The 13,149-nt window shown below is 34.7% G+C and overlaps 1 protein-coding gene across 1 annotated transcript; it reads left to right on the top strand.

The window, feature by feature from the left end:
* Positions 1-6,742: 6,742 nt before the first annotated feature.
* Positions 6,743-11,430, top strand: LOC121782090 (L-gulonolactone oxidase 3-like). The gene is made up of 3 exons (XM_042179799.1): positions 6,743-7,471; positions 9,594-9,849; positions 10,532-11,430. Exons 1-3 carry the CDS (start codon positions 6,812-6,814, stop codon positions 11,350-11,352), a joined length of 1,737 nt encoding a protein of 578 aa, XP_042035733.1. The 5' UTR covers positions 6,743-6,811; the 3' UTR covers positions 11,353-11,430.
* The last annotated feature ends 1,719 nt before the right edge of the window (positions 11,431-13,149 follow it).

Below are 13,149 nucleotides of genomic sequence, written 5' to 3'. Positions count from 1 at the left end.
TAGGAGTAATGAATGCGCGCGGAAATGAAACAATCCATTGACATTGGCTTCCTAGCTTTGTACTACATGACAATGACTAGAGATTTGTCCGGTCTCAACGAGAAGAAGATCAAGGACACACAAGAAGTTTGTTTATTACCATAAGGGCTCAATTACATGGATCCTATGACTTCATTTTTTATAATGTAATTTTTTAATTATGTGATTTAGTTTTTCTCTAATTATGTTATTTTAATTTTTTTAATGACATACTATTAATATTTTTATAATTTCATATTTAAAATCGGAATTGTATAGTATTAATTGTTTAAGATTAATTTTGTGTGCTTTACATGTATATAAATAGGGATGTAGAAAATAGAGATAAACACTTGGGCTACTAAATTCTTGAGATTTAAATGCTTGACAGAAAATAGGTTTCGGGTGCCCTTACACTACCGAAGTTTTTCTAGGAATGTTTATTTTATGTCAATTTTTATTTATTTATATTCGTAGCATAAACACAAATACTATAGTTCATTATATATATGCACATGGTCCACTCTCCACTGCCACTTTCGGACACAATTCTAATGTCATGGCACCATCTCCAGTTGTCCAAGCAAAATAAATATAGAAGGCCCCACCCACCTGCCAATTGGATCTCATAATAAATACTCTATTCCCCATACAAAAAAAAATAGACAAATTATAAAGTACTCCCTCCGTCCCGAGCTACTCGCTCATTTCCTTTTCGGCACGGAGATTAAGGATTGAGTGTATAGGAAAGTCAAAAATGACGGCTGTAGGTGAAAATTTTTACTAAAAATGGAAAGAGTGCAAGTAACTTGGGACGCCCAAAAAGGAAATACGTGCGAGTAGTGCGGGACGGAGGGAGTAAGAGAGAGTGAGGTCTAAAATTAATACTCCCTCTCATCCATTGTAGCGAAGACATTTCTTTCTGATTAATAAAAAAATGTGCAATGTATTAAATAAAAAGATAATAAAGTATGAGAAAAGAAAAACTAGAGAAAAGAAAGTAAGAGAGAGGAAAAAGTAAGTGAGAATAAATGTATTCACTTTTACTAAAAAATGAAATTACTCTACTATTAAGGGTGGACGCATAAAATTTGGTTAGTAGGGGCTATACTGTAAATGATACCCACCCTATCCTTCATGGTCTTGGGCAGTGGCAGACCTATTAAGGGTCTTGGGGAACCCATGGAACCCCCAACAATTCCAAATAAACTTAACTATATTAATTCCAATCACGTATCTGCTCAATTGCGCAAGTGGTTATTCATAAAAACATTTTAATTAACTTACTTTAAAATTTATTCATAATTAATAATTTCATTTCCTTTGCAATTTTTTGGGATATCTTTCATTTTTCTATAACTATTATACACCAAAATTTTGATGTTATCACTTAACTTATTTCAAATTTTATTTATAATTAATAATACTAAATATATACATATCTCGAATTTTCATATCATTTAATTATTTCTATACCCAATTGCGAAATCTTATGCGCATCCTTGAATTTTCATATTATTTAATTATTTCTATCTCATTACTTATCTTATGCGTATTTTTGTCGCAACTTTCAGCTATGACGACATAAAAAAATACACTACAAGACTACAATTGTTACCAATATATTGGACCCCCATCCGCAAAATCCTACGTCCGCCACTGGTCTTGGAGGTATTTTTATCCTCAAAAAAATTGATATAGTGAAAAGGTAGCTTAAATGATACTGAGTCATGATGGAACTCAAAAGATATTTTCAAAATTTACAGACCAAAAATAATATTTAGCAAAGTTCGCGGACTAAAAAAATATTCTCTCTATTAAATTACAACTAACACTCCGAATTTGTTAGGTATCAATCATCTAAACAGCTCAAATGCAAATCAATAATTTCAGTAAATAAAAAGTTCTTATAATTTAAATTTTCTTATTATTAATTTCACCTAATAAAGTAATAAAGTAAATATGAATAATTTTAAACATACAAACTTACGTATAATTAAATTGAAAAACAAACAAGAAAACTAAAATTATACCAAGCAAAGTCAACCATGGATAAGCTTAATAATAAATTATAGAGTATTTGCATAATTATAGTCCAGGAAAATTTTAAAATTAAAGAAGAATTCAATTGGATTATAGATTATTTAATATTTAATTGTCTTCTTCTTCCTCAAACCACTATCACTTATCACTGTTGTTGCTTTTCTTCAACTATTTCAGAATTTCAAATTCAGTCCAATGATTTAGTCTTCAGAAATCCTGGTTTTGTAAGGGCTAAGTACATGGTTTTCAAAAAATTCAAAAAAATTACAAATTAGAAAAAAAAAACTATTGGATAAGGGCTTAAGCTCCACCCGTCTATATGGAATGGAGAGAGTATTAGTTAAAAACTTTCCATTTTTAAAATTAATCTAATTTTGATGGATGGTCCAAAATAGCAAAACTAGTCTATTTTGTTGCACGTAAGAGAGTAGTATACAAGGTTAACTATAATATTAAAATTCGAATTAATGACATACGCATTCTAGTGTTCATAGGTATGGGTTTGAGACATATCCATGAAAAGAGTACCTTAGACGGACAATTAACAACTACATATAACAACAATGTAATATACAATAAATAATAGTGCGATCAATTGTTAACTATTTAAATTGCTAACTCTGTTAATTCATCAATGTAGTGTATTAAAAATGTCAACACGATAACATTAAAATGTCAATACATAATAGTTAGCAATATAGCATACCCCCAATAAATAGTGTGATCAATTAAAACTACATATAAAAATTATATAATTATAAATAATAAATACAATTAAAATATTTACAGATAAATTTATTTTACTAAATTCAAAATACTCTACAAATTTAAAAAATCTATTATAATTATAAATATGTATCACTATAATAATCATGATTACACTATTAAATACTTTCATAATCCTACTTATTTAAATTATTTTTATAATTGAATTGTCTTATTTTATTTTCTTTCATACTTAAATGACAGAAATATTATCAATAATTTATTTTTTCTTATTAAATTATTTTGAATTATTAAATATAGATAATATATGTAAAAATTATAAACAACATAAAATTGTTAACAATTAATTAATAAATTGTGTTATATAAATAAAAAAATGTAGCGCGTAAAATTGACTAAAATTAAAATACTATTGGGTAAATTTTTTACTATATTATATTGTGATTTAGATCATGGGAAAAAAACAACTCGATTTATTACGATGCAAACTATACATAATTAAGTAGAGAATAAAATGAACTATTAGACCTATCATCTATACATCAATACCAAAATTAATTTTAGAAATACATAATGAATCACCACAAAAATAATAAACTTATAGCAAATAATCAATGTTGTACGCATCATAGGAAACGGCACCCATGCTATATGATCATCGAATATATATTCCAAGGAAATGACATTTGACTTGCCTTTATATTTAATCATTTTGACCTCTGACGAAAGATTTAGTATTCCTAGACTTGAGAGTTGAGATCATTAAGGAATGGTTTCAATTTTTTTTCTTAAGACTAAATTGTTAGGAATAAAAATACATGGGTAATGTGTATTATGATTTTCACCATTAATGCAGAAAAACAGTTACAAGTCACTTCTAATCAACATTAAGTGATTGGCAGTCACAAATATGTAATTCACACATGGATGTATTTGTACACAAATCATGCACACATATGGATATATTGTAATAGGTCCATTATAGGTGAGGTTTGTTTTTACAAAATTTATAGTATTAATTTTAATATGTATTTTTTCATTATTCCTTCACCATTTGAATTAAATTTCAGTAATTTTTTTGTTTAGTCATGAATCAATATGATTAGAAATTAAAAAGAAAAAAAAAGAATTAAAAAACGTTAAATGAAAAAAGTAAGGATCTAAATATGTTTACTTCGAATCAAATCCTTACATAAGTCTATTATTCTTGTGAAAAAAATCTATTATTCTTGTGGGCATCTATATATCACATGTAAAATGCAATAAAACAATATCCTCTCCGTTCCACTTAAGATATTCAATTTTTCTTTTTTCTCACTTAAGATATCCATTTTCTATATATGCAAATAAATCTTTCTCTTCTTATTAAAATAATCAATTATTACTATTTTTTTTTCTCTACTAATTTTATCTAACATCTCCTTCTAAAATTTCATGCCAATAAAAATATGGACATCTTGAGTGGACACTGATGAGGAAATATTTTTCTTTACACACTTCAATGTTGCAATTTAAATAGATAGACGGCTTACTTAACTTTCAATTAAACCAAAACCATTATAAATATAGTTACCTAATTTTCTTTACACACTTCAATGTTGCAATTTAAATAGATAGACGACTTACTTAACTTTCAATTCAACCAAAACCATTATAAATATAGTTACCTAATTTTATTTACACACTTCAATGTTGCAATTTAAATAGATAGACGATTTACTTAGAGCACCCACAACCGTGCTCTTGCCAATGAGCACGGTTGTGGGCGCGGCGCCACTATTCCTGCATGCTCCTAGGTAAGAGCACAACACCCACAGCTGTGCTCTTCCGCAAGGACGATCACAATTCATTTTAAATAAAAACATTTCCATCACATTAAAATTTATTAAAAAAATTGAAATAATATTACAAATTACAAATAAAATAAAAAAAACATAATTAAAATCCTAAAAAATAAAAATTACATAATTAAAATCCTAAAAATTAAAAATTACATAATTAAAATACTAAAAATTAAAATTTACTTAATTAAAGCTAGAAATATCCCCGTGGAAGACTACTCATCCGGCGGCACTACCCCCAATTATTTTTGGAGGCCCAATATCATGGCCTCGTGCGATCGAAGTTGCGATGGGGTAATAGTTGACCTATCGGCCATATTGAGTTGGGCCAAAAGGGTCCACAACGAGTTGGTGGGGGGTGGAGGTGACGCATAGGGAACGGGAAAGGGAGCGGGGTCGGGAGCATCGCCGAATGGAGTCGCGGCGCGACAGCGGTTGGCCGCCGCCTTCTTCCTTCCTTGCGGTCGGCGTTGGGAACCGCTCGGGCCGGCGTCGGGGCCACCCAAGTTAGCTCCGGCGAGTTGGCTAACCACGTCTTCGGAGCCGGAGTCGGATAGGGATACCGACCTTGACCATTTGGAGGAGCCGCTAGAGGAGGATGTTACGCCTCCCCTATACTTCGGATGCGACCGCGTCTCCTGCCAAATGTTGAGGTACTTGAACTCCTTATAGTTCAGGGTAGGGCTGACAATTTTCGACATGACACGACACGATAATCTGACACGAATCCGTACGAAATTATTAGGTTGGGGTCTAGTCTTATTGGATCTGTGTCCTTATCGGGTTGACCCATTAAGAACCCGATAATTTCGGGTTGGGTTCGGGTCGGATACGGGTAACCCATTAAGAAATAATATTATTATTTTAAAAATATATATATCTTTAATTTTTTAATTTCTTATAAATTAGGTTTAAATAGTATAAAGCGAATTTTAATTGTGTAAATTAGGTTAAAAAATAAGGTTTAATCGTGTAATATTAGGTTTTAATCGTGTAATATCAGGTTCGGGTTGTTATCGTGTCGTGTCAACCCATATTATATCGTGTCGATAACGGGTTCGTGTCGGGTGCGGGTCGTGTTCGGATTTGAAGGTAGCAGGTCGGGTTCGTGTTCGGATTTACAGTTTCCTTAAGAGGTCGGGTTCAGGTTAGGCCTTATTGGGTTGGGTCATTATCAGGTTGACCCGATAACGACCCAATCCGCACAATTTGCCAGCCTTAGTTCATGGATTGGTAGGTCGACATAGCGGAATTGATAATGTCGACCTCGCTCCGGCCGCTCCCCGCCGACCGCTCTTCCTGGAGGTAATACCCCTGGAACTTGTTAATTTCATCGTTGGCTCGGTAGATGGCGTTGCGCACCATACTCTCGTTGCGCTCGATTGTTCCCTCCGGCCGGTTTTCATTGCATCGGCGACAGATGCGCCACCAAAAGTGATCGCCGGATTGGTTCGTGCCAACCTCCGGATTTTCAGAGATTGACAAATATGCCTTGAACAATTGCTTCATCTCCGCCGGCGAGTACGGTGTGCGGACACCGCGAGTAGGAGGAGTCGGAGTTTGGGAGGGGGCGGTCGACCCTAGGCTCGGGTGTCCACCCGTATCGCCCTTCGGGGGCATCTTGGTCGTCGATTGGGTATGGTCGGTAGCCACCCGGAACGCCCGAACTTTGGGTTTGAGGAGAGGCCGAATATTCCGTTTCCAGACTCGGAAACGGTTGTGAACAGAACCACTCGGGGTTCCAACCGTGGGAGTCCGGGGGGTTATTGCCGTGGCCGGACATTGTTATGTTGTATGTGTGGAAGAAAGATTGAGAGTGGAGATGAGAGAATGTAGATGAGAATGGAAATGAGATAATATGGTGTGAATTTTTGGGTGTGAAAGTGGGTATTTATAGATGAAAATGTGTATTTTTGGGGGATAAAAAAATAAAAAAGTGGTGGATGCATCGAGCAGCGCCGTGCCAGCGACGCGAGCGCAGCGACGGACGACGTCTTCCGTGCCGCTGGCATGTCCGTCCGTCCACCGCTGTGCATGCTCTTAACTTTCAATTCAACCAAAACCATAATAAATATAGTTACCAAACCTTCCCTTCAAACCATGGCAAGCAAAAATAAAAAAAAACCTCATTTGTACAAACAAACCTCTTCAACAAATCACCCCGATTTCCAACCACCAAAAAAATGCCAATCCCCAATTTCTATTTCCAAGCCCTAATTATCCTCCTAACGTCCGGTTCAGCCCTAACCGGAGCCATGCCCCCTCAAAACCCGGTCCAATGCAACCAGGCCGGCTGCACCTTATCCAACTCCTACGGCGTTTGGGGCGATCGCCAGCCATGCCACGTCACCACCGCCTTCTACCCTACCACCGAATCGGAGCTCCTCTCCGCCGTGGCCGACGCCAGCAGGAGGAAGCTGAAGGTGAAATCCGTCTCCAAATTCTCGCACACGATTCCGAAGCTCGCGTGCGGGGGTACAATCCTGATAAGCACGGAGAGGTACAACTCGAGCATCGCCGTCGATCCGGCTAATTCAGCCGTGACGGCGGACGCCGGCGCCGGGCTGAGGGCGGTGATCGATCGGGCGGCGGAGGCGGGGCTGAGCCTGGCGGCGGCGCCGTACTGGGAGGGGGTGAGCGTCGGCGGCGCGATCAGCACCGGCGCGCACGGGAGCTCGTGGAGGGGGCGCGGCGGCGCACTGCACGACCACGTGGTGGGGATTAGGATGGTGGTGGCGGCGGGGGAGGCGGAGGGTTTCGCGAGGGTGGTGGATTTGAAAGAGGGAGATTCGCTTTTTAGTGCGGCCAAAGTCTCGCTGGGATTGCTTGGAGTCATTTCTAAGGTGATCCTAAATTTTCAATCTTTAACAAAATAGTAAACTACGCAAATGATCCCTGAATTATGCGTTTTGCATGCAAATGATACCTAAATTTTAAAAATATTATGGGTAGTTCTTGAACTAAGATATAATCACATTTTTATACTTTTTCTCTATTCATCACAATTTTGCACCAAAAATGCCCCAAGTCATGAAGGGCATTTTTAGACTTTCATATCTAGGGACTGAATTTGATATTTTGTTTATCTTTCTCTCTAATACTAAATATGATATTTTCTTATAGTTTGAGTATCTAAAATGATATTATTCACTTCACTTTTTTCAATCACTTTATGTCATATCTTATTTCTCTCTTTCTCTAAAAATTGTAGAATATAAAAATTAAAATAAAAAATACTATGAAATTCTTAAATATGGAATAAAATTTAAAATTATAAATTTAATTATCAAAATAAATTTTAGCTAAATTTAATTTGATTCTGGTTCAATAATATTTTTAATATTAAATATTATAAGTAATTGAAAATTAAGAATTTAGTTTAATTAAAAATTAATTTTTAATATTAAAAAAAATAATCAAATCACAATCAAAATGAAATTTTGTTACAAATAATTTTTATAATTTAATTTATAATTAATATATTTAAGAATTTCATACTATTTTTTATTTTAATTTTTTACTTCCTAAAATTTTTAGAGAAAGAAGATATGGCATAAAGTGATTGAAAACGTGAAGAGAATAATATCATTTTAGGTACTCAAACTGTATGAAAATATCATATTTAGTACTAGAGAGAAATATAAAGAAAATATCAAATCTAGTATCTAGATATGAAAGTCCAAAAATGTCTTTCATGTCTTTGGGGACATTTTTGGTGCAAAATTGTGATGAATAGTGAAAAAGTATAAAAATGTGATTATACCTTAGTTCAGGGACTACCTTCGATATTTTTAAAGTTTAGGTACCATTTACGTGCAAAACGCATAATTCAGGGACCATTTGCGTAGTTCACTCTTAACAAAAAGATTGCTCTTTTTGGTATAGATAGGAGAAATATCACATATTCAAATTATATAAACTGATTGAGTTTTTCACAAAATTAAGAAAGATATAGGAAAAAGAATATAAAATCATTTTTACTCTTAAAATAGAAACTTTTGAAAAAATACGAATTTTAATAAAAAATTGATAAAATAGAAAAAATATAAAAAAATATCTGTTAATAGAAAATGGATCCCGTTTCTTTAGAAAGAAAAAAAGTTCTTAGTATAAAAATTTCTGTTTTCAGATGATAGATGATAAAGAAACTCTAAATAGTTAATAGAGCATAAGATATTTCAAGTTGTGCTCCAAAATATTCTCCAACTTATTATATGAATGCAAAATTATCTATATCAATTAAGCTAACCTTCATAGTCAAATGAAATAGTTCTGTTACTATAAATTATTTAGTTTTCAACTTTTCATATTCAAATGAAATAATTATTTTATACTGCACATTATTGAGTTTCCGTATTGTAATATGCCAAAATCGTGCGCTCATATGCGCGTTGTTGCCATTAAATGGCAATAATTACGTGCATTAGCTAGGCAGCATGATAGCTGGAGTAGTAATTAAGATAAATAGATAATCAAGTACTATACTTAATTAGTTGAATTTTTTGAAGCACATATATACCAACTAGAAAAGCTCTATCTGACTAAAAATAAAAAAAAAATACATTAATTCGTCAAATTTGAGAGCTCAATATGAAGAGCGCCTCTCTCTTCTAATTGGTATATGGCCATCAACAAAATTTAATTAATTACCATAATTAATAGTACTACTTAATTATCTTATTCGAAATGTAATCATCCTAATTAATACTAATGCTTGTTATTAATGGCAATTCGCGTATGAGAGTTGAATACACTACAACAAAAATTCGAAACCACATTATTATAGTCTTTACTTTAATTAGGTGCTTATAAATAAAAGAAAAAAGTTTTGTAACGTTAATTACTAAAAATATTGGAATATATTACTTGTAAACAAGAAAGACAATTTATATAGAAACTCAAAAAATATATTACCCTTATGTTTATTTCAATGTAATCACAGAAAAATACTACTCCATTTTATAGGTAACGTTCTCATTGGAACCGGCTTTCAAACGAAGCATTACGTTCAATTTCAGTAGCGATGATGGCATTGAAGAGGAATTCATGGACCACGCCAATAAATACGAGTTCGGAGACATCCAGTGGTACCCGTCACGACACGAGGCTGTGTATCGCTACGACGACCGGGTTCCCATGAGCACACCGGGTGATGGAGTTAATGATTTTATCGGATTCCAATCGAATTTTGCCCTAGTCGCAAAAACAGTTCGAGCATCAGGTATGTTATCATCACTCTTATTTATTATCAATGCATCATATCATAAATTAATTAAATAGAGACTAAATGTGCCCTATGACATATTTACAGTAATATGAAATTGTAGTCACGTGAATAAAAATATAGAGATGATACCTATTTATGACTTTAATACCTCTATATGGGAAATTTTGCGTGCCATTGTTGAACTAAAATTTATATTAGTGTATATAACATTGTTATATCAAAATAATATGATTTTGCAAAGGCTTAATAATAGTAAAAATTGGCTAATTATTTCCATATTTTTTCACATGGCATATAATTTCGTTTTGGTATGTGAAAAATGCTAGAATGGCCTATTAACCCAATCAATTATAAATTATAATTATGTTTAGATATACACATGATTTATGGAGTATAAGATATGCTATGTGAGCACATTATATGATCATTTGATGCAGGTTTAGCGTTGCTTGGTTTGTTTTATAATTTAGTTCAACAATAATATATTAAAAGATGCTATTGATACTTTTAATTTGACACAAAATTCGTTTAAATCAATGCTCAATTTATTCATTTTCTTTATAAGTTCAAATAAATGAATAAAAAAAACCACCTAATCTCATCTCCTTGGTGCATCTTCTTCTCCTTCACCAATAACTGATGAAATCTCCTCTGATCATTTCTGCAACAAATCCAGAAAAAGCCGCAGAAAAATCAAGAGACACAAACGCCAAATGCATCCTCGCATCCTCCTTCGTCGCCTACAAAAAGCTAATCGCCAACGGATTAAAAAACAACAACCTACTCTTCACCGGCTACCCCGTCGTCGGCCACCAACGCCGCATGCAGACCTCCGGCTCGTGCCTCTACTCGCCCGAGTCCGACAAGACCACCTCCTGCGCGTGGGATCCGCGGATCAAAGCCCTCTCCTTCTTCGAGTCCACCGCCATCTTCCCGGCCGCCCATTTCGCTGCCTTCGTCCGTGACGTCAAGAAGCTCCGCGACCTCGCGGGTCCTGCAAGCTTCTGCGGGGCCGACATCTACAACGGCTTCCTATTGCGCTTCGTGAAGAAGTCGGACGCATACCTAGGTCAACCTAAGGACTCCGTGGTGGTTGACTTTAACTATTACCGTGCAGACGAGGCGGGGACTCCTCGTCTGCACGGGGATGTGTGGGAGGAGGTGGAGCAGATGGCTTTCTTCAAGTACATGGCAAGGCCACATTGGGGTAAGAATAGGAAGGTGGGGTTTCTTAGGGTTGGGAGGAAATATCCTAATTTTGGTAGGTTTTTGGAGGCTAGGAAGGGTTTGGACCCTTTGGGGATATTTTCGAGTGAGTGGTCGGATGAGATACTATTTGGGAGAGAGGGTGGGAGAGGGGATGGTTGTGCACTTGAAGGTTTGTGTGTTTGCTCGGAAGATAGGCATTGTAGCCCTAGAGATGGCTATTTTTGCCAATGGGGGCTTGTTTATAAGGAAGCTAGGGTTTGTAGGTATTCTAACACTTCTACTAGTTGATTTGTTGTTGAATTTGAGGAGAAAAGGAAGTGTGTTTTGATGCATAAGACTATAAGAGTGTTGCTTTCATTCTGTTCACATTTCATTCACCAACTTTTTTCACTACATTCAGGTCTCATTCTATTTACGTTTCATTTGCCAACGTTTTTCACTACAATCCTTTGCATTTCTTAAAACTCGGAAGAAAAAGTTTATACTTTACTTGATTTCTTTTGAATTCCTTACTTGAGACTTCTTTTTAATTCCTTACTTGAGACTTGTCAAGGTTTCTTCGGATGAAGAAATAGATCATGAGAAAATATGAAGGAATAATATATTGATCCTAATGGATCATATTAATAGTAAATCATACTAATAAATTGCTAGAATAGATCCTTGAGGAACATAATAGATAATGGGATACTTATTTTAAAGTCTAAACATACATATTCATAGTTTGGAAGAGACTTAAGTAAGATTTAAATCTTAATAGGAAAGAGATTTGACCTCAGTGGACATTTACATCTTGAAAATCCCAAATTAATTTCTGCCAAAATCCCACCAATCTCTTGACTAGGTAGTGCAAATTTTATAAAATGCTCATAACTTCTATACAGAATTAATCCAATTGAGGTATGCGAGAATAACAAAGTAACAATAAAAATGAGATTTAATTCAACGTTTAGTTTACATGAGTAAATTTGTGATGAATAACTCGACCTAATCATGCAAATGAACTACTATTATTTTTTGATTAATTTTGTTATATTTAGTTTTAAATATAACATGTGGTAATTTAAATAACATAGCCTTAATTTTTTCATTTACGTGTAATTTGTAAAATATTTCAACACGATTTCCTCTCTCCCCTCCCTCCACAGATGAAAGATATGGGCCTGTATTTTGGGCCTTCTACATTAGAGCATCCACAATGGCGCCCGTCCCGGAGGACGTCCGACCGGCGTGCCGGAGTTCCGCGCGGGACGTCTTCCATTGCGCAGCGGTAACGCGGATACGGACGTCCGTTGTGGACACCGGAGTTCCGCTGCGGACACCAGAGTTCCGCGGCGTTCCCGGGACGTCCGTCGCGACAACCTTGCGGACGTCCGCCATTGCGTTGACCCCACGGACGTCCCAATTATTTTATATTTTTTTGTTGAAATGTGCCTTTCTTTTTTTTATTTAATGAAATTTTTATTCCGTAATCGTGGTGAAATTTTAATTACGTAAATTGTTTAATTCCTGTAAATTGTTTAATTTGGTGAATTTGTGAATTTTTATTATTGTGGGAAGTCCGTCGGGATGTCCGCCACTGTGCAGTGGGAAGTCCTTATGACGTGACAATGCAGTGGGAAGTCCTTATAACATGGCAGGAGGTATTTTTGGGATGTCCCCCGGGACATCCGCACCACTGTGGATGCTCTTAGTATTATAAAAGGCCTCTTAGCATCGATTAGTTAAATGAACAATTTTTTACAATATATAATGAAATATTTGAATTAGCACTATAAATATGTACTATAAATAAATGGAAAGTATCTCGTTTTCAAGAGTAATTAGTCATAATTAAAATGGTTGATTAAACTTAATGTTCATTTGAATTTAGAAGTGAAAGCACGGATTAAACATTAATAACAATTAACACACATTGCATACACACAAATTCGTATTAATAGCTACTACCATACCTTGATGAATTTTCCTTTTCACAACATAGCATAATAAATGCACAACACTATGTCCTAAAATTTGTTAAAAATATTTAAAAAGCTGTTAAATAAAATTTGAAGACTCTCAAAGCATGTGAGGTAATTATGC

The sequence above is a fragment of the Salvia splendens genome, chromosome 20 (genome assembly GCF_004379255.2).
Source record: "Salvia splendens isolate huo1 chromosome 20, SspV2, whole genome shotgun sequence".
Classification (NCBI taxonomy): domain Eukaryota; kingdom Viridiplantae; phylum Streptophyta; class Magnoliopsida; order Lamiales; family Lamiaceae; genus Salvia; species Salvia splendens.
Note: the sequence above shows the minus strand (reverse complement) of the source record. Positions and strands in the feature narration are given on the sequence as shown.